The sequence below is a fragment of the Cyphellophora attinorum genome (assembly GCF_001299255.1).
Source record: "Cyphellophora attinorum strain CBS 131958 chromosome Unknown Contig9, whole genome shotgun sequence".
Taxonomy (NCBI): Eukaryota; Fungi; Ascomycota; class Eurotiomycetes; order Chaetothyriales; family Cyphellophoraceae; genus Cyphellophora; species Cyphellophora attinorum.
Genome location: NW_017253237.1, coordinates 731,801 through 753,110, shown reverse-complemented (window position 1 = coordinate 753,110; position 21,310 = coordinate 731,801). Strand labels below are relative to the sequence as shown.

Sequence of the window (21,310 nt, the reverse complement as noted above, 5' to 3'; positions counted from 1 at the left end):
AGCCCAGGTGACAACGATCAAGACCTCCGCACCAGCGCAAGCGAAATAGGCTTGCTTGCGCAGAGACGGACAGGCCTCTTCTCCAGTGACGGCTTCTACTCTCAAACCAGCATCTCACGGGTCAATCACACGACCCTAACCATGTCGCGCGCCTCTCGTGGTGGCATGTACTTTAAGCTCGCTGCCGTCTTCACCGTTGTGTCTGTCGGCGGGCCTCTGGGCATGTACTACCTCACACCTGATCCCGACGCACTTTTCCAGCGCTTCAGTCCCGAACTTCAGAAACGGAACCTTGAGAACCGCGATCGACGGATGGCGGAGTACGAGGATTTCAGGACCAAGATGATCGAGTACAGTAAGAGCGACAAGCCGATCTGGGTGGCTGCAGAGGAAGCACGAGAGAAAGCACGAGCAGACATTGTGGCAAGAACGAGGCAGGAGCAGAGGGATAGGGCGGAGCAGCAGGAGGCTATGAAGAAGGAGATGGCTGCTGGGCGGTGATGAAGCAAGGCCGGAAGTCGGTGCTGAAGCAGGATTCGAGGCCAATGCTGCGACACATTTGGAGGCAATTTCTGAGGCGGCACACTTGGGAGACGTGGTCGTGGCGTTTCAGTTCAGCTGTTCTTGTCTGCATATTACGAGCTTGACGATGCATGTCTTCATTCCAACAAGTTTCATCTTATTCCATTCAAACATGTTGTTGAGACACCTTGGGGTGTTGGACTGCGCATTCGCCAGCCCATACTTACAATGGGGCACTCCGTGGACGACCGGTGGGGAGACCGGATGCGATCAAACGAGAAGAGCAGGAGGCCATGCTACTGAAGAGGAGATCTGAGGATGCCTCGCAAAAGACGCCCGAGGGGTAGACTAGACCAATCGACCGTGTCTGGCAAGCTCAGCAGGTGCACGCCCGAGGTTGCTGAGCAAATTCGGGATACTCCCAGATTATGTCTACGACCCTAAATCGCCAACCACACGACGCCTCCGAGAAACAACCCACAGACTCCCAATGTCAATGCACCTGCGCCGACCTTGTCTGCCGTTGTCACTTTACTCCGATGAAGGTCCCCCGGACCGACCTTGCTTCCTTGTCCAGCATTGGGATCGCCCTTGCTCGTTCCGCTCTCCGCATTGACTGGGCCTGGGACATAATCAATCAAATTCGCTTGAAAGATCTCCAGCGCAGACATCTGCTCTCCTACCCCGAGCTGCCCATCCCAAACTCCTTCCGTCCATTTTAGCCCGCACTGATTGCCATCTTCGCCTCCAGTGCAGGTTTTTGCGGCTGCGAGAGCGTTTGCGCGCAGTATTGCTTTGATCTGCGGCGCAAAGGCTGGAGCTTTGACCGCAGCCATGGCCATCCAGCGCGCAAGATAGGCTTTGAAGGAGCGCTGGTCCACGTTACATGAGTTGATGGGCTCGCAGGCGGTCTCGACCAGAATTTGAGAGGACTGATCGGGCATAAAGTGCGCGAGATTGGCAATTATGCCGCGAAGATGGGCTTCCCATGTGGGTGATCCGCCGGTCTGGCAGTAGCGAATTAGTATCACTGCGCTCTCACGGTGAAGGAACGGAGTGGTGGACTTACGAAGTTGTACATATTTGCCGCCCCTGCCAGATAGACTCCAGCGTTGTATGTCCACTGGATATGATCGAACTCTTTGCACTGCAGCAATACATCGCTTCCATCAAAAAAATTGTAGTCCTTGTCGATCAGTCCGATCTTGTTATGCATCCAATCGAACACCGTCTCAGCCCAAAGCGCATATGTCGCGTTGCTCGTGTAAACTGCGAGTCTAGAAGCAAGGTTGAAGAAGCATCCATTACTGATCGTGTTCTTGTAGTTGTATCCTCCATTGAATGTAAATATTTGCCACCTTAATCCACCGCCACAAGTAGCATTATCCCACCTTTTGGCTTGTGTTTCGAATGCTGCTTGAGCTAAGGCGAGCCATTGCGCTTCGCCTTCTGGTGGGTTTGGGTGGTTGTTCTCGGCAGCAGACATGGCTGCCATTGCCCAGAAGCCTTGATCGTCGTTTCCCTCCGTACGTGTCTGATTCGGTGGCATGAAGTCGCGATCGGGACCTGTCTGATGGAGCATTGCTTGTTGTGTCATTGCATTATATGTATCATCGCCAGTAAAATAGTAGTAGTCGATAAGAGCTCCGAACATGGCCCCTGCTTCCCACCAGTAATATGGTTGAGGAAGGTTGCCGGGTGTGTCGCCTGGCTTGTCGCCTGTGTAGTACTTCATCATCCCGTTCGCGGCTATCTTCGCGGCCGCTTTTATCGAGTTCGGATCGTCAACGTTGAGTGTAATGGCGGCCTGGACGGTATCGACGGTGACCGCAAATAGAAGCACCGAAGCGAGGGAGGCCAGACATGGCGTCGGACGCCGCCGCCATGGCAATGGCCGCATGTTGGATGGTCGAGAGTCCCAGCAGTAATCGAGGTAATGGCGATCGATTCATGCTGACGACAGCTCGGCTTTGCACAAGTCGCCTGCGCTGACCTGCAAACCATTTTTGGATTCTTTGTCTCTTCCGCCAACAATGAAGCACTAGAGTGCAAGGACGCAGTGGAAGAACCCGTACCTTGTTCCATCAGCCTTTGTCGAACGTACGTCGCTATGATCTTGGGCCTTGAGGCTACGAAGCAGTGATCTTGAACTTGTGTAGGGGTAATGCTATCGTCGCAGTAAGAGTCTATAAAACATAGCAGTGCGATCAGAGCAGGTCAGTGCAGCATTGTTCCCAAAATGGATGTCCGTGCAGATTTCGATCATTTTGAGCGAAACCAGTTAGAACCGAAGAAGAGCTCGGCTTACCTGCATTGACGCGGCGCCGGCACGGTTTCGAGGGATGGGCTGGCTGCGCATGAAGTCGTCGCCGAGCAGAGCCTCCTCGCAAAGCCGTATCACACAGTGAAAGAAGGACAAAGCGATGCAAATTCTGCGGTCAGTGCCTTCGGACGTCCTGTCTGCTCTGACTCCTACATGCCAAACTGACAGGTGTCTGGGTCACCGCAGCCAGTTGCATGCATATTCGTCAGTTATAAGACTGAATTTGCAGACCAAGGAGACCTTTGAGAAGAAAATGGAGATTTCTGCAATTGTTGAATCTGGTCAGAGTGGCCGATTGATTGATGCCGGACGCCTCAAAGATCAAAGGAACCACACATCTTGACGAAGATCACAGCTGTCGATACATGTAGCATCTCGCTACTTGTTCAGTTCCCTGACCAACTTCAAGATTTCCGACTCATTGTCACCAACGACAGCTTTGCCCTGGTTCCAGTCGACCACAACAGGTCGGTTGAAATTGTCTCCGCTTTCCTTGAGCTTCTTCAGCGCTTCTGATTCTGTGCTTGCGCCCTTGACGAGCTGTGCGGCTCCGCCACTGCCGAGGTATTCCCAGATGTTCTTCAGCTGGTCAGGTGTCGGGTCGGCTTCGGTGATGTCGAGGTCGAAGGGTTCTCTCGCAGCAAATTTGTTCTGTGCGGAGTGATCTGAGGCCTGGTCTTCTGTTGCTGTTTCTTGGGAGTGCGCCGAAGCCTGCTTGAGGAGAGTGACTACTCGACCTGAGGCAGGGACCGATGACTTATGGAAGATGGATATCACATCCTTCGTTTTCGACTGCTCAATGGTCAGTCATGCAGCCAGACGAATGCGAGCAAGCCGTCGCAGAATGGATAGCTCGCTCATCGGCTGGAGAACCAACGTACTCGAAACATGTTGGATTGGAATGGCTTCACCCAGAAATCTGCCAGGCCCATATGGCTGTGTAACTGAACAGACTCAGAATTAGCTTGTCCGCACAGTGCACGCTTGAGCAGATCCGTGTCAGATTCTGGAAATCAACAGTCTTGAAGTCGAATGAGCTCCTACTATGCGGGACGTTGCTTGCAGTGCATAAGGACCCGAGCATCTCTGGTAGTCGCTGGCCAATCGACGTCATTGCCAAGGATGCTACCCCATACCCTCAAATAGTACCAAGGCAGGTACGACTAGAAGGCTCGTGCCACGCTCATCTTGACACTACCTGTACTTTGTAGAATCTCCGTCGGTCGCCCAAGAGATTCAGCTTGATCATCTCCTGCTGATCGGGATGGTGTAGTACAGGCGGCATTCGCTTCCCCGTGGCATGACGCCACCATCCGAAGGTCCGCAGCGTGCACATATATATTCTGAAACCTCGAGGATGTATGCTGTTCCCAGACCTCCCTAAGATTGGAATGCCGGTCTCATCGGAAGTCATCAGGCGGCACTCACATACGCACCGGATTACGAATGGCTTCTTCAACAAGTGAAGCGAAAGCGGTACAGCCGCGGAAGACTCCCGTGTCTATGATGACCCTGCCAACAGAGGTCAGGCATCGGATCTACCGCGAATTGCTGTACCAACCAGCACAGATATTGCTTCGCCACCACGTTCCCATTCTTGTCTTGTTTGGCAGGAGTGCACCTCCCAGCACTGTCGATCCCGTCTTTCAGACTCAGGTATTCCGCGTCAACAAAGAGATACACGATGATGCTATGCTGTACGCCTATGGTCTCAACGACTTTCAACTCAGGGACGACTTCGCTGCATTCTGCGGCCTTGGCCGGGCAGCTCTTGAAGCCATGGCTAACGTGAGTATACTGCCTACCATGTGGCGTGAGGAGGGCCCCAAGGAGACAGAGATGTGGTCAAAACTAAATCTATGCACTAATCTGCATCGACTGGAGTTGCAACTTCACCCAGAAGTCCTTCTTCCAGCCGTTCGATGGTTCGCAGGCCTCAGTCGAGAACTGAGTATTTTGCAGCGGAGACCTAGAATTATCCTTGACTTCTGCGTTTGGGAGCGGCACCTCATCTACGATCCTCATCCACTCGATTACCAGAGAACACGTACGCTGATTGAGAATGGGATTGCGTCAGGAGACCTCAGAGATGCCAGCGTCAACATTCGGCACAAGATAAGACAGCTACCATTGCAAGCGCGCAACATATTGCTTACCGCAGATCTCAGTAGTGCGGCTGTCCGGGCGCTCGATGACTATCTGAGTGGCGCAGACCAGCCGCTGTTCACCAAGACCGTTGCTGATCTGCCAAGCCAAGGCAGTCGTGCCATCGGCGGGCGTGAGCGACGCCTGTGGTACGAGCTACAAGTCCACTAATGCCAGGACAAAAACATCGCAGCATGTCACGGCAACGTTCGAGCAAGTTTATCCAAGTCGAGTACTATTGATTCTCGCATTTATCGAGGGACGAGAGCTCTGCAAGTCTCTAGTTCTGAGCCCAAATCATGATAGCACTGGTAATGAGTTTACTGCTCGAATGGCGAAGCTTCGGAGTTGCCGATGGCGTCCTACTAGATGAGGAGCTTGATTTATCACTTACGCTGTGAGTCTGTGGCACACAGGCACAATTGGTATTCGAAAGCTGGCCAGGGAGGGCTCTCAGTAGACAGCTGCAATTCAGAGACGAAGCTGTGACACCGTACATGCCGTGAACAACAGCATCAAATTCCAGTGGGTGCAATACCCCGGACGAGATAGCCGACTCTTTTGAGCCGCACGTGGCACCCGAGATCAACGCCAGCCGCAGCCACGCGACGAAGCCACCAAGCCACCAACGACGAAAGGGTCGAAGCTTTTTGGCTGTGCCACGTTCACACAACATTGATACTTGGGGTGTCCCGATGCTCGCAGTTGTCGTCAAAGGGACTTGACCTGCTGTCAGAGCCGCCCAGGAAACCCGGGTCACAGAGCTAATAATGGGCAGGAGGGTGGCGTCAACGGCTACAGCTGATCAACGAGGCCGCCGATTATTGAGGCTAGGCAGCTACAGTGGTCTCTTCGGAAGTGGATGGCCAGCACGCGGCCGCCATCACTCTCAGGTCGGAGGCACCAGATTGACGCAAGTCTCATTGCCTAACAACAGTACTACAAATCCCAAAAGTGCACGACACGATCCTTCCTATAATCACAGTTGACGAGCAAGGCCGTGCTCGTGTTCTTGCAAGAGTCGGAGCGAGCAAGAGCCCGCCCAGAAGCGTAGTCTGGCAATCTCGTCAAGCTATGAGCTGCTAGGTGCGCTTGACCCAGGCCGTCACGCGTGTGGTGGATTTGCCGGTTACATTTAGGGCATGGCCTGGGCTGCTTTACCCCTGCTGATCCCTCTCGCGTTCTCAACGGAAGCACAAGCCTTCCGTCAAGCCCCAGGCGCCTCCTTCGAGTGCAAGCATCGATCAACAGCCAAATTTGCCAAATTGAGTCAAGACAGATGAGGAAGCGCAACGTTTGTGCCTATCGAAGTCTCGAACACTGAAGTTCTGGCATGCCAGGAATCCGATGGTCTTGCTTGCAATTTCACCAGTTGCTTTGTACACAGTCAGCGGGGAAAGTGTGACTCGCTCCGCGGTTTAGGAGTAACCGACGTACTTGCGTGCACCGTACCGAGCTCTGTAAGAGACTAACTTCAGCGAATCGCGGCATGCAGTACTGTCCAATAGCCCTAATTCAAGTAGAGCGCTTCCAGCTCTGAGCGGCTGTTCTGGACTGTGCGACAAGCAACTGAAGCCTGTCACCCTACCTCACTGAGTCGACAACAGTACACCGTCTCACAGCGCCGTTCTACTCTTCTCGTTGACGTGCTGCAGCTTGCTTTTCTTGATTTCTCTGATGGGGTTCTCGATTGCAAAGCAGGGATGTTATAAGCGAGGACGCCTCCACCAGATCATGGCTTGTAATGCTGCATAAGAGGCCCACCCTGGTGTCGGACAAATCGAACTCTGTTGGCGTTTTTGGCACGATGATAATACCACCATGGGTTATGAACCGTGATGGTCACTTTACTTTCATCGGAAAATGCATAAGAAATTACTTCATATCAACCAGCAGTCAGGCTGGTCCATGTCTGCTAGGCTTGCAGCCTGAAGCCTGGAGATCGGTGAGTTGGGCAATGGCAATTCCTTGGAGAAGGAATCGGCGGGGCCGCTGCACCACCGAACTTACGTCGCCAGCGGGCGGGCAGGAGACCGCATCTTGTGCTGAAATAGTAGCTGCTGGACGCGAGCAACTTTCGGAACGTGCGCTGCTCAGTGCTCATCGTATAGTACTTTTAAGACGCCGCCGCTGGCAGGAATTTGACGGCTGGTGGTTGTCAAGTAGACACGAAGGATTGCCCACGAGGCGCTCCAAGATCTCCCTTTGTCGCGTGGGCGAACCGACGGACAGGTAACTGTGTACTTTGTCTGCATTCACGTGGAAAAGAAAGCGTGGTGGCGTACATGTTATCTTCACGTTGTTACTGACATCGGATGGGGGAGCTTGAGATCCGAACATGGCCTAAGCTTGAAAGTTGCCGAACCATGTGAGAGTGACAGCAGGCCGCACTTCAAGTTCTGTCGTCCGGTGTGGTAAGCAGACACCGGCAAAATGCGGGCCAGTTGTGCTGCTATCTGGACTAGACAGCAATCTACTTTCATACAAACCTTCCCGGGGCATTTTAATTTTATCAATTTAGCAGTGTATTCGTACTGTTCACAACAGCAGAGAGGAGAGTACCCAGGCCAGCTGACTTAGTTTGATCGAGAATTAGCGAAATCTGCAGCGCATCGGCACGTATGAGCATACCGGTCTGGAATCTGTTTGATTCGCGGTATGATCCACACGAGGTATAACTGATGCATTTGACTTATCTCACTGCGAAGTACCAGCTGTGTCCTGATCGCTACACTTCCCAGGGCGACTGCAACTAAGCAGCGCACAGGTGTGTCCGGTCGCGCCTCCAGCGTGACACGATGTTAAGTATCGAAGAAAGAGTGCTTTCTTTGCAGTTCATGGCTCCTTGAATGTGTCCACTCCAGCTAGGCCCATTGCAGTGTAGATCCAATTTGACGCGTTCCCAATCGAGACTTGGTTCATGGGTCTGGACTCACAAGAGGCCTTTAAGCTACTGGGAAGACTTCCGAGCTACCAAAGCGACCCCCCTTCACCTTCCCACGCTTCAACTCTTCTGTCTGATGCAAAGAGAGACTACCCCTGTCATCTTTTCCGAGTGCATGTTGACTTGAATCAAACCTTTTTCCTTTTCCCCTAAGCATCCACTCTCACTCATGCCCCCTCCTCTCCATGCCAAACTATGCTGCTCTCGCCCTATCCGACCTGTCTGTTTTCCAGTCCTACCCCGTTCAAGAGACTCCAGACGAGAGACTCGTCCAGCCAGATCTTGACATCCAGCTGCCTTTGAAAACGCCATGCAGCAATATGCTTGACTTGTAGACTCGCAAAAAGGGCAGCCTGTCCGCATTCTTCAACTCGGACCCTCCCTCCACCACCCACCACCACCAGTTTTTTAAGCACGTTCTTTGCGACGCCCTCACCATCCACATTTTGTTCCAACCACCCGGTCTGTGGCATTCTCGCGTGGCCGTCATAGTTCTGCTGTATCGCATCCGATTGTCAGGTACCAGCTTCCTTGACCGCTGATCGCTACACGCCTTGCATCAACCATAGATCCGGGCCTGCTGATCGTTACCACACCGAGTCGCTTGCTGTTGAATACCCACATCGAAAACCTCATAACAGTTCGATCGGCGCTCCAGATCAATTCGTGGTGGAGAGTTCGACACAGGTTCGCGCCTAACTGTTCATCATTGCTGCGCGTTCAGATAAGCGACTGAGGCACCTCACCGTCGACCACGTCGTCGCTCAACGATTTTGGAGGGCTTCGCAGACCCGATTGGAAACGAAACGATCGCAACACGAGAATATCGCTTTTCCGCCGGCTTACTGCACGCGATCAGAGAGCGTTCCCACGCGGATCTCCTCATCGAAACAACGGACAAGATTGTAAAGAAGTGAAAACAGCAGATCGTTCATTGTGGCTGCTGCCGTAGTCAACCCAATGGGCTCGTCCCTCGATGCCCTCAATGCGCCGTCGAGTCTAACTCAGCGGCGCCAGGCAGCTGCAACATTGCCTGCCTTTGAACTCCCGGCGCCACCAGCATTTCCGACATTGAGCGGTCACAAATATCCTCCTTTTAGTCATGCCATTCACAACAGCTCGTCAGCTGTCAGCGTCGGCAACTTGCTCACGCCACCTTCGAACTCAGCCTCAGATAGCAGCACCACCTCGTCTGCTATGCCTACTGGCTCAACACCGAGTAGTGGCCCCCCAGTCCTGCCATATACCCCAACATTTTTCAACGGCGCTTCGACGCCAGGATTTCATACTGGCCTGACTCCTCAGGCATGGCAGCCAAACCCGCTTGTGCAAAGATCCATGTTCTCACCTCCCGGTCCCGGTCAGCCTCTTTACAGGCCAAGCACAAACTCGCCATCAGCGGGTGGAACCACTCTGCCTCCGCCGCCTTATGATCTCTCTCATGTCTCAGCATATGGGATGTCAAACGGTTACCAGTCACCACCAGGTGCCAGCCTTGCTTCACATCAGCAGGTGCTGTCGAATCCCATGGTACCCATTCGTCCCCCAAGTCAACAGTCCGGGCACACGTCCATGGCCGATATTATCCCATCGAAGCCCGCGTCTGCACCGCCTTTGTACACCAATGTTGGTCCGCCGAGTCAATCATACCCATATGCCAACGGCACGCCAGTGTCACAGAGCCCACATTCCGCCCACGCTCCAACGCGTTCGCCGCCGATGGGCCAAGCACATCATCAAATGCCTTCTAACGACTTCATACGGCCTCCATATCCATCTTATACACTTCCGGCGATGACCGGACCAGTGATGAGTAATCTGCATAGTCCAGGCGCGCAGATGTCTATGGTTGGCCATCCCGGCAGCATGCTGCCCATGGGATTCAACAGCGGATACTCGGCCAATCCTCATGGCATGTATGGGCCACCGAAAGCCCAGAGCCCAGCACAAGCCGCTGCGAATGATCGTCCATTCCGATGCGATAGTTGTCCGCAAAGCTTCCATCGGAACCATGACTTGAAGAGGCACAAGAGAATACACCTGGCCGTCAAGCCTTTTCCTTGCAACAATTGTGACAAGAGCTTTTCGAGGAAAGATGCATTGAAGGTTTGTGATCCCCTGATGCAAAAGCGCATTGAGCTGAGGCGCTAACAATTGCGCAGAGACATAGACTCGTGAAAGGCTGCGGCAAGTCTGACGCTAACAGAGACGACGGCGTAAAGTCAGAGTCAGGAAGCGACGAAGCCAACGAAGGACCAGTCATGAGCATGAACCCTTGAGTTCGTCTCTGGGTGACGCGACTGATAGGATCCGAGAAAAGCCGAAAACTTCAGCGATGCAATACGCGCCGGGGCCCATACGTCCACCGGATGCATCGACTTACGGGCTTCGCCCAGACTTCGCGCATTCACTATACCTTGCTCAACATTGCGTGGAGCGAGAGGACAGACTTCACTCAAGCTTGTCTCTTGCATATGCATACCTCAACGCCTCGCCTATTCATGCGAACAGGGACGAAGGCTTGTGATGTATGAAGCCTCGCGCAGTCCTCACGCCTCCCAGATCCACGACGTTGGAAGCCTCGGAGCGCAGAGTCGCCCGTGGCGCTTGGAGAGATGGAAACACGCTGTACATTTTTGTTGAGAGATATGGGGTTTGAATTGAAAGGAAAGCACTGGCGCTGGAAGGGTTTTTTCTCACGTTTTATCATGAAAAGGTCGATGGTCCGTTTCGTGGATTTACCTGGAGCGATCCAATGGGTGGCGGTCGTCGGGATGAAGACAGATGACCAGTATGGCACAGAACCAGGCTGTGTTGCACGTTTAGTTGATGGAGGATCCGAAGACCAGTGACTTGGAAGTCACTGAGGGTCCAGACCTGACGAAGAAAGTTGAGTTCTAAGCTTCCAGGGAATGCACACACGTTAGCTGTGCATGGCGGACCGCTGAGGCGTTCTGATGCCAGCCAGACAATCACATACTATTTTCTGCATCAGATTCAAGGGTGAAGCACGTGTGTACTTGACGCGTGACGGCTACTTGGCCTACACCAGCGCCACTCAGGCTCGCAAATCACCGACTGCAAGTCAGGGAAGCCACGAGGTTGACAGGTCAAGCCTCGAAGCAACTCGTGCTTACCTATGCTAGATCCAGGCCTTGGAAAGTGCGCACAACAGATGTCAACAGCTTTCTCATATCTGTCCACGGACCATAATCAGATTCTGGCGTAGCGCACGTGGCGACTCGATCAGATCTAGGTACCTTGTACCAATACAAGCACATTGACACAAGTCGAGACGAGGTTCTTCAAACTCTGACGGCGTTGCTTCTCAAAAGGGACACTGTCTGGCAGGGCAGCAACGCGACTCGTATGCAGAGGTGCTGCAGGAAGACACTTCTGGCAAAGCCTACCATAAAGGTACCAAAAGTCGTGGTCGTGAACCAGAGTTAACAAGGGCCAAGCCAGAGGAACCAACCCCGCGATCGCCGTGCTTCTGGAGAGATCGACACTAGATCTTGCATGATCTCAGCTACCATGATTGGACTAAGTCATGCTGTCACAGATCTCGGGACCAGCAATTGATGTCTCGGCGCCCCGAACTCGTACGAACCAGCAGCACAACAGTGCGATGACAGGTGGTGACGCCACGTTTTTGGAGGCGACCGGTGGCGCTATTGGAATGTATTCTCAGGTACACATCTTTCAGTATCGATCCTTGAAGACCTCAAGCCAGCGATGCAGGTAATCTCGGAAGCCGACACTGTTCAGTGACACTGCCAGACTCAAGACAATGGAGGACCGGATCAGATATTAGATCCTAGCTTCGATGAAATTTCACAATCAGATTGGTTCTTTCGCTGCCACGATCTTGAAATGCAGGTGTGCATCGAAGCCATCACCGCAAAACAAATCCGATCAGCGCCACCACCAACCGAGGATCTGAAAAGTCACACGCCTAGCGCCTATCCACTTTCAGGCGGCTTTGAGATCCATGCGGTCATAGCGGGTTTTCTGTGTCCCTTCCGATGATGACCGCGAGATCTATCAATGCTCGTCGTAATGAACCCGTACGAGAGGCTTGATTTTGGTGTGGTTGGCTTCTCTCTAACCATGTCTCGTGCTCATCAAACGTTCGTGTCTCGATATGTGTCACCGGTGGCACCAGCAGACTTATTAGCATTCGAAGCCTTCCCCATATGTACCATCAGCACACTGATTTGAACAGCCATCTGTCGAACTTACTGGAAGCACGTGAGGTTTGGCACGCCCACGACCGTTGATTTAGGCGTCACAGGGTCAGCAACAAAACAAGTCTGGACAGTCCTCAGCCATACTGTCTGCACGGTGAAACGAATTTGGGGAACAGGCGCGATGTCGCCGCAGCGAGTACTGGTGTACTTGCTACGACGAGATCTGCGGGTCGCTGACAATCCCATCTTTCATGAGATTTCTAAGCTGGCAGAGCAGTCGGAAAGGCCGTTCACCCATGTCTTGCCTATGTACATCTTCCCAGCACATCAAATAGAAATCTCTGGCTTCCTATCAGATCCCAGCTCAAAGTCGCCATATCCCGAAGCAAGGTCAGAGGTGTCAGGATTCTGGAGGTGCGGTCCTCATCGCGCCAAGTTCATATGCGAATCGATATGGGACTTGAAAAGGGACCTCGAAAGCAAAGGCAGCGGACTTGCCATCCGGGCTGGAAACCTGGCGAAGACATTGAAGGATGTGCTGAAGCAGTTCGAGGAGCAGAAAGACAGCGAGGTTGCTGGGGTTTGGATCACAGATGAGGAAGGCGTCGAAGAGAAGAGAGAGTTGCGTGAAGTCAGGAATGTCAGCGAGAAGGCTGGGGTGGATTTCAGGTCGTGGGTGGACGAGAAGTACTTGGTCGATGAGTGAGTTCTTTCGTCGCTCGAGTTGCTTGTCCAAGGCCCGTGGCCTCATGCTGACATTTGGTGCGCTACTAGTCGAGATTTGCCCTTTGACAAGCCCTCGGACCTGCCGGACGTTTTCACAAGCTACCGCAAGTCGGTCGAGCCATTGCGAGACGCACCTCGGAAGGAGCTCAAGCCGCCCAAATCCCTCCCTCCTCTGCCTGAATTTATACCTTCACAGCCTGCACCATTCTCAATACCCGAGAACGACTACAATGCCCTCGAAGCCGCCGTCCTGAAACCAATCAAGGACAACCCACCAATCACCAACCCAGCAAGCTATCCGACTAATGTCGAATCCGCCCATCCGTTCTCTGGCGGGTCTAGCGAAGCACACAAACGTATACAACATCTCCTAGCGACAGCCTCAATGACCCACTACAAGGACACTCGGAACGGTCTGCTCGGTCTCGATTTCAGCACAAAGCTTTCCGCGTGGCTTGCTCTAGGCTGCATCACTGCCCGACAGATCCATTGGCGGCTGATTGACTTCGAAGATGGCCGCTCTGACCAATACAAAGGAGTGGAAGGCTATGGCAAAGGTGAGAACAAGGGTACCGCCGCCGTGCGCTTCGAACTGTTGTGGAGGGACTACATGCGGCTCTGCACCAGGAAATTCTCCCACCGGCTGTTCAGGCTCGAGGGATTCCGGAACGATACCAGCCACCATTGGCGAACGCCTGATGGGCATGGTCCGACCAAAGCTTGGAACAATGGTAACGGCAACGGCAATCTCGACCATGAAGACCTCTCTGCTACGATCGGCCGCTTTCAGCGTGGTGAGACCGGCATATCCTTGATCGATGCTTCTCAACGTGAATTATACTTGACTGGTTACACCTCCAATCGTGCCCGACAAAACGTGGCCTCCTTCTTAGCAAAACATCTCAACATCAACTGGATCATCGGTGCCGAGTGGTACGAATACTGCCTTGTGGACTATGATGTTTCCAGCAATTGGGGCAACTGGCAGTACGTGGCTGGAGTTGGCAACGATCCGAGAGGGGAGGCGAGAGTGTTCAATCCCGTCAAGCAGAGCTCGGATTACGATCCAAAGGGAGAGTACTGCGTTGCGTGGGTTGAAGAGCTGCGAGGCATGGTTGATAGCAAAAGTAATGGTCACGGTAACAAACCCAAGGAAAATGGGGAGGGCGAGGGCATCCTGGAGGTCTATCAGCCATGGCTGGTGAAAGAAGACCGAAGAGAGGGTTTGGGTCTGAATGGTAGAGTCGGCGTGGAGCATCCGTTGAAGAAGATTGATTTTAGGCTCGGAAGAGGCAAAGGCGGTGGAGGGGGCGGCGGAGGTCGTTATGGAGGGAGTTCGAGGGGCTGGTCCGGTAATGGATGGAGAGGACGAGGAGGTGGTAGAGGAGGCAGGGGTGGCAATCGTGAGCGCGGCGGGAGGAGCGACAGACGAGGTGATATGAACGGACCTGGGCTTCCTGAGTGAATGTCCTGACGCGCGCCAATGGGATGATTGTAAATAGTAGAATATCAATGATCTGCTGGCATGCATGCAGACTACCACCACTTTCCCAAGAAGGCATCTAACGTGGCTCGTGCGCAAGGCCCAAAACGGTAAACATTTCGCGATTTGCTTTGTCCGATCCTTTGGTGTTGCCCCCATTGTCAGACGTCTCTTTAGTGTTTCCATCCTCGATCAGTCAGGAAAGAGGACCCAGAATAACCGCCCAGCGATTATCACGAAACCCCGGACTCTGCTAAGTTCTTAGCTGTCGAATGATGGTGCGCTTCACCATTTCCAGCGTACTTCGCTCGTCCAGTGAGCCTCGGTGCCGCAATTCGCGCCCGTATTTGCGCCACGATCCGAAGCAATCGCTATACCTTGGTCCGAATGTCTTCACTTCACTCTTGAGGTACCAGAGCGCGCCTCAACGGCTCAATGGTTGGTCCGAATATGACGATACACGAATCCATACTTGGTCCTGGTAGAACCGAGAGTCCACAGCAGCTTGTTGCCTCTTATGTGTTTCTGCTCTTGCAGGATGCGAGGCAGATCCGCTGACAGGGCACGCTTACAGGAGGTAAGAAACGTCGCGTAACAGTACACAAGACCGATGGGAGCTGGAGCTCAACGGTCAGATCCAACCATTCCTCAGTATTTCCAATCAGCAATGATCACATAAGCGCGTCTGAAGACAGAGACCAAGGGCATGCAAAACTCATAGCGAACGCCTTCACAATGTTGCGTATTCGTCAATTGCTGGGACTGCTCAATGATTGTGTAGGTACTCTTCGGCTTCCAAGCTTGACGCTTAGTTCGTCGAGATTCAGAAACCCGAGAACTGTAAACTCTTTTTGGTAGCAAAGATCCGGGGTGCGTCGTAATGGGAACAATTCGGCTGCCTGCAGGTAGGTCCACAGCTCGGGCAGGTACGACCGTTGCAGTTCAGACCGACCATGCACTCCTGGCTGTCATGACTTTCGATTATTGTGCTGACCTGTCAGACACCTCATCGGCAGGAGACCACGATCAATAAATAATGACGGCCTGGCTGCTGCCATCGCGCTGTCTCAAATGAAGTTAGAAAGTGCGAGGCAGATCTGCAGCTGAGGCGGGCATTGTCGCTGCATTCGTATAGCCTTCTCAACTATGCTTGAAACCTTCCGGACTACTGCTGACCCAAGCCCCTCTACGTGCCTGGAGGGCCGAGGTTGGATCCAGGACTCAAACTTACAAAAGAACCTCGAAGCCTTTAACATAAGCAGCTGGACGTCGCCCAACTTCGCGGCTTTCCATCGCTCTCCAGTCTCACGGGATTACATCAAGCCTCTTGTCGCCAGTGGAAAGTCACCCAGGTCCCGTAACAAGGCGATCAGCTCAATCGATCGATACTGCTTGGTCAGGTGTCAGCCCCCTCTTATAGAGTCACGCACCTCGCCGCGCGTTCTCTTTGGCATCGCCCTTCCCCGTCAGCAGTGACTGTGCAACTGATTTTCAGCATTGGACGCTGGTCACAGTGCTACAGCAACAACACTTGGGACGACTATCATCAACAATTTAATCATAGCAGTCGGGGGCCAACCCAGAAGTCCGAGTCTGGCAGATCAAACATGGCGACCCAAATTCACTCAGTGCTCTCTCCTCTGAACCTTGGATATTTGAGCATCGTACTATTTCTGGTCTACCGCATTTACTTTGAACTCACAACTGGTGCTCGCCGCCGGCGCATGATTGACGAGAATGGCTGCAAAGCACCGTACAAGTATCCGCACAAGGGAATTATGGGAAAGATAATGGGCTGGGATGTACTGAAGCAGATCATGAAATCCGGGGCGGAAGGCAATATGCATGAGACCAACCGCAAGAGGAACTTCAAGAACGGCATATTCACCCTTCAGACTCGGCGGCTCTTTGAGAATAGCATTATTACCATCGAGCCAGAGAACGTCAAGACAGTAGGTGATCTGCATCCCAGCAGTCGACCAAACTAACGTGTCTAGGTCCTCGCAACCAAGTTCTCTGATTATTCCCTTGGTAAGGCTCGTCTCGACGTATTTCAGCCGCTCTTTGGACATGGCATCTTCGACACAGATGGTGCGGCATGGGAACGATCCCGGTCATTAATTCGACCGAACTTCGTTCGTGCCCAAGTCGCCGATCTTGACATGTTTGAGTCACACGTACAAGCACTCATTGCCAACGTTCCCCGAGATGGCAGCGCAGTCGACCTCCAAGACCTCTTCTTTGGCCTTACAATGGATTCCGCCACCGAGTTCCTCTTTGGGAAGTCTGCGAATACCCTCTCACCGAAACTGGTCACACCAGCTGCAGCCGACTTCGTGAAATCTTTCATCTACTGTACAGAGCGAATCTCGTACGAGCTACGTACCTTCGGTCTCGCCAGTTGGCTACCCAACCCCGAATACAAGCGGAACGTCAAGATCATCCACGATTATGCCAACGGCGTTGTCCAAGAAGCACTTCACAAGATGGAGAACACTAAGTTCACCGAAGACCTCGCGAGCGGCAAAGCCAAGTACACCTTCTTGTACGAACTCTGTTCACGGACTCGCGACCCCTATACACTTCGATCAGAGCTGCTGAACGTTCTGTTAGCGGGCCGAGACACCACTGCTGGTCTTCTCAGCAACACCTGGCAAGTCATGAGCAAGCGCCCAGATATCTACAATAAGCTCAAGGCCGAGGTGGACGCCCTCAACGGCGAGCGCCCTGATTATCAGACCATCAAGGACATGAAGTACCTTAAGTTTGTCCTGAACGAATCGCTCCGACTCATGCCCGTTGTCCCTGGCAACTCGCGCACGGCCATTCGCGACACAGTTCTGCCCCTGGGTGGTGGCCCTGACCAGAAGTCACCTATGCTCGTCAAGAAGGGTCAGGTTGTTGTCTATCACCCCTGGAGCATGCACCGTCGTGAAGACTTCTACGGTAAAGATGCGCTCGAATTCAAGCCTGAGCGATGGGAGACACTACGGCCGGGCTGGGAATACTTGCCTTTCAATGGTGGACCCAGAATCTGCGTTGGTCAGCAGTATGCGCTGTTGGAAGCAGGCTATACTACGGTGCGTTTGATGCAGCAGTTTCCACGAATGGAGAGTAGGGACTCGAGAGAATGGCGAGAGGTAAGTCTTCTCCCTTCCAAGTCTGATCGATGGGTACGAGTACTGATTCATCCTGCAGTGGTTGACGATTACGCTGAGCTCGGGTGTCGGTTGCAAGGTTGCGCTGTTCGAGAAGTGATTGACCAGCGAGAAGTGGGCACAGCAACGATGTTTCTTCCGCGTGTATACATGAGCATTGTAATGTCTATGGATCAAATGTGAAGTTTGGGCACGGTGAAGATGATACTCGTTTCTGTATCGATCGTCTCTAGCAACGACTCTTGGTTTACAGGCCCTGGAGAACTGCCTGGAGGAATTGTAACCGTATTGATGCTGTCAAGTTAGCATCTCGATCATCGCCATACGAGCAGCCCTGTGGCACTTCATGAGCCAGCAAGCTGAGGATGGGAGCCAGCCAAGATCATAAGCAAGGCGCGGCTAACAGTCCTTTGTGTATATATTAGGTGCGTAAAATGCAACATCATACAGTCTGGACACGAACCCGCTCGAGCGGCAATAGCGCTGTGCCGAGAAGCCAATAAAAGCAAACTTCAACGCACACAGCCGGAGATGCCTGGGAGACTGCATGTCTGAGACATAAGAATGGCATTGTATTGTATTCTTTGTGTCTCTGCAGTGTCCCTCGAAGTACTTAGTATCTGGCGACATGCAGCATCCTCGAGGATCATACGAGTACGACCTCCTCTGCTACCGACCTCATACATGACTGTAAGCGAGGGTGGTACATACGAGTAAGTGAAAACCTCCGTTGCAGCTTGGGGTCCATCGCCAACCCCGAGAAGAATGACGATCCTCGGCAGGGATGTGGCCTTTCCCACTGGACGCTTGGGATGCCCAGGACACGCCGCTGCAACGCCTGAAAACTCACGGGTCACGTTGCCAAATCCATACATAGTAGCGATGGACTTTGGGCGGCATCTCCCAAACCGCCCCGCAGTACCGCATCATTGGCACCGTGACTCTTTCAGCGAAGCGATCATGCCGCCTTCCTCCACAGCCAAGGACAAGGACGGCAGGGCGGCAAATTTATTAGCAAGCGCAAAGACCGTGTCTTCCGTCCGCTGTCGCTTCTCTTCATGTCGCCGACTTGACTTTTGCGCATCCAACATCTAGGGGCAAGACGACGTCAGATATAACGCCCGAGACTGCCTTGCAGAGCATCAAAAACTGCAAAATCCTCCGGATCGCCTCGCATCCCGACGTCCGCTTTTCGACAGGCTGACTTCGCCTTACATACGCCTTACTGAGCTGCATCACGCGAATTGAGCGCATCTACATCATAAGTTGTTACTTCGCGCATGTTGTGATTGTACAGAGCATTCAGTAATAATCGAGTCCAGCAATTGCGCGGTGGCTCAGAAAATGAGCCCACCGAATCCCGCACCTGGCTGACAAGCACGCCTAAATTATAGCCGACGACGTTATGCCGCCAACTACGATTAACCACCATGCGCGAGACGACACTGGAGGTGTTGGGACCGGCAAGGGCGACTGGCGCGCTCATGCCAGTCCCGAAGACTTCGTCCTGGAAGGCTGGAGCGAGGGATTCATGGTAGGAGCGCTGATCATTATGGCCTGCATCACCATCGCAACATGCGACGGAAGGTGCTACTGCATAAATTGATCCTGCTCGAGCAGCTTCTCGCCATGTCCCACGGCACTTTCTGCTTCATGTCCTTCACCGGATATGGCTGGTACCTGTCTTCGACCGCTGCATTACTTTACTGCTCTTGGTTTATACACAACCTCGTTGCGTGGATGAAGATCCGTCCTTTCTTCCTCGATCGTGGCAGCCTGTTCTCACGAAAGACTGGTATCTGGACGCGCAACATCTATCTCACGACGCTGGTCGCCAGTATCGGGCCCATCCTGCTCCAGATCTACGATAACTTCCGCTTCTTCAACGGGTTTTCGGACTTCTATACTGACGTGCGACCATATGAGCCTTTGTTCCGGGATCCTTGGTGGGTCTTCACCTGCTTGGTGCTGTTCCACGTGGTCAGCAAATGTTACGGCACAGGTGTCGTAGAGTTGATCAAGAAATCCCCACGATTTGGTATCTTGATGAGCGCCATCCTTCTCGCGCTCATTTTCACTGCGCTGGACATTGTTTCGAGCATACACAACTTCCTCGGCGGGACGGATGGTATCAACCCGTGGTGGAAGCTCTCGCTGGTCTTCAAATGTCTGACCGACACAATCATGCTTGACGACTTCAAGACCGAACTAAAACGACTTGGCATCAAACGCATCAAGAAGGACGAGGACCGGCGCCAGTCTTATGCAGTGGTGCTCGAGGACAAGGACACGGGCGACAACGGCGAGCTTGAATTTGCTGATGCGCTCAACGTATCCCCTGAGCGGTTTGCGAATGAAAGGCATGGCCGGAAGAGCAATGCTGGACCCATCAATTCACCGAACGATCGGTTCAGGCAGGAGTCGGTACTCGATGGGAATTACGCTCGGCACCAGCAGAACTATGGTCGAGACCAGACTGGTCAGGGCGGAAGGAGGATCAGTCATCTGCCTGATTTGGGGATCAAGAAGGGCTGGAGTGCGCTAGCGGCGAGAAAGACGAAAAAGCAGATCGCAAGCGGCAAGTACGTGGTCGATATCGAGAAGGATGCGGATGACGTAGTCAGAGCGGACTCACGGCAGGATCCGAGGCGGGAAGAGAGGCACATGTCGTATCCGATGTTCGACGAGGATGACGAAGATACCGAGTACAGCGACGAAAACGAACTCAGAGGAATAGGGCGGCCTTCCAGGAATGCGAAGGGGAAGCTCGATCGTCTCACAGGCGAGCACTTCTCCAACAGTGATGAAGCAAGCGCGACAGTGAGGCACAAGGAGCACAGGTCAAGCTCTTTCAGTAGCGACTCGCCGCCAGAGAGTAGTGGGGCTCTCAACGAGCACCAAGGACAGCATCAGAGTGATGGGAGCGGGCTGGGACTCGATGGCAATGATGGAATGGGAGTACTCGATTTTCAGACGAAGCCAGCCGGCTTCTGATATCTTGATCGTCCATGCAGGCGATTGAAGCCTGCTTGATTAACGAATTCGTATCAATACGAGCTCAGCAAGGTCACGGAGGAAGTCATTGGAAAGAATGCCAGGATATCTCCAGACTTCGAGCGATAGCGATCACATCTGAGGAGGAGTGAGCAATGAACGGTGGAAGCGTATGCTTGCTCCTCCGGTCATGATCCTACATCCAGTCTGGCTGCGTAGACCATGTCTTTTGGGTACCGGGACATGAGCCGCTCACACCTTCCGCATCAGTCAAAACGATTTGGAAGGACCTGCTCGCACCCGCGTCTATGCGCCAAGTGAGCAGGCACGACGGGCTAGATTAGGGACACTCTTGACCGCCAACTATCAAGAAGCAAGAAGAGTCCAAGATGTGGATTTGCGGCGAATCAGTCAGCTAAGGGCGAAGAAGCAGAGCGCACAATAGAAGAAGGGGAAGTCGAAGTGGGATTCGAAACCATTTTCATTCTTTTTTTTGGTTGAGTAATCTACCTCTCTGCCCAATTTCCATCACCAATTTTCGTCTATCATAAGTCAAAACTCGCAGTCGCAAAAAACCAGCAGATCATACAGGAGCGCAAATGAGTTCGCATCGAAAGGAGGCGCTCACCGACGGCATCAATGCCGCAATGAGACGTCCCAAGACCTTGTCCTCGTGCCGTCCTCCTCTCCTGAAGCACCAAAATCATCGCAACCGAAAATCCAAACGTAACGCCAAAGACATTCCCAAGAAAATGCCACCTGCCGGCCATTAATCTTCACGGAACGGAAGACCTAGCTCACGGCTGAAACGATAGAAGGTCCAAT

The 21,310-nt window shown here is 53.0% G+C and overlaps 8 protein-coding genes across 8 annotated transcripts; 6 read left to right on the top strand and 2 right to left on the bottom strand.

Annotated features, from left to right (window-relative positions):
• Positions 1-141: 141 nt before the first annotated feature.
• Positions 142-501, top strand: AB675_9297 (Assembly factor CBP4; the record flags this gene model as incomplete). Its single annotated transcript, XM_018149817.1, has 1 exon — positions 142-501. The coding sequence occupies one exon, from the start codon at positions 142-144 to the stop codon at positions 499-501; it is 360 nt and encodes a 119-aa protein (XP_018001743.1).
• Positions 502-962: 461 nt separating this feature from the next.
• AB675_9296 (Mannan endo-1,6-alpha-mannosidase DCW1) lies at positions 963-2,422 on the bottom strand (the record flags this gene model as incomplete). The annotated part of the gene is made up of 2 exons (XM_018149816.1): positions 963-1,529; positions 1,592-2,422. The coding sequence occupies 2 exons, from the start codon at positions 2,420-2,422 to the stop codon at positions 963-965; spliced, it is 1,398 nt and encodes a 465-aa protein (XP_018001671.1).
• Positions 2,423-3,223: 801 nt separating this feature from the next.
• Positions 3,224-3,777, bottom strand: AB675_9295 (uncharacterized protein; the record flags this gene model as incomplete). Its single annotated transcript, XM_018149815.1, has 2 exons — positions 3,224-3,637; positions 3,727-3,777. 2 exons carry the CDS (start codon positions 3,775-3,777, stop codon positions 3,224-3,226), a joined length of 465 nt encoding a protein of 154 aa, XP_018001548.1.
• Positions 3,778-4,291: 514 nt separating this feature from the next.
• AB675_9294 (uncharacterized protein) lies at positions 4,292-5,161 on the top strand (the record flags this gene model as incomplete). The annotated part of the gene is made up of 1 exon (XM_018149814.1): positions 4,292-5,161. One exon carries the CDS (start codon positions 4,292-4,294, stop codon positions 5,159-5,161), a length of 870 nt encoding a protein of 289 aa, XP_018001410.1.
• Positions 5,162-8,894: 3,733 nt separating this feature from the next.
• On the top strand, positions 8,895-10,213 carry AB675_9293 (uncharacterized protein; the record flags this gene model as incomplete). Its single annotated transcript, XM_018149813.1, has 2 exons — positions 8,895-10,040; positions 10,097-10,213. The coding sequence occupies 2 exons, from the start codon at positions 8,895-8,897 to the stop codon at positions 10,211-10,213; spliced, it is 1,263 nt and encodes a 420-aa protein (XP_018001559.1).
• A 2,092-nt stretch (positions 10,214-12,305) lies between these two features.
• AB675_9292 (putative cryptochrome DASH, mitochondrial) lies at positions 12,306-14,315 on the top strand (the record flags this gene model as incomplete). The annotated part of the gene is made up of 2 exons (XM_018149812.1): positions 12,306-12,826; positions 12,899-14,315. 2 exons carry the CDS (start codon positions 12,306-12,308, stop codon positions 14,313-14,315), a joined length of 1,938 nt encoding a protein of 645 aa, XP_018001673.1.
• Positions 14,316-15,940: 1,625 nt separating this feature from the next.
• AB675_9291 (Cytochrome 52A1) lies at positions 15,941-17,591 on the top strand (the record flags this gene model as incomplete). Its single annotated transcript, XM_018149811.1, has 3 exons — positions 15,941-16,285; positions 16,331-17,473; positions 17,532-17,591. 3 exons carry the CDS (start codon positions 15,941-15,943, stop codon positions 17,589-17,591), a joined length of 1,548 nt encoding a protein of 515 aa, XP_018001527.1.
• A 1,305-nt stretch (positions 17,592-18,896) lies between these two features.
• On the top strand, positions 18,897-20,485 carry AB675_9290 (uncharacterized protein; the record flags this gene model as incomplete). The annotated part of the gene is made up of 2 exons (XM_018149810.1): positions 18,897-19,025; positions 19,079-20,485. 2 exons carry the CDS (start codon positions 18,897-18,899, stop codon positions 20,483-20,485), a joined length of 1,536 nt encoding a protein of 511 aa, XP_018001463.1.
• Positions 20,486-21,310: the final 825 nt, after the last annotated feature.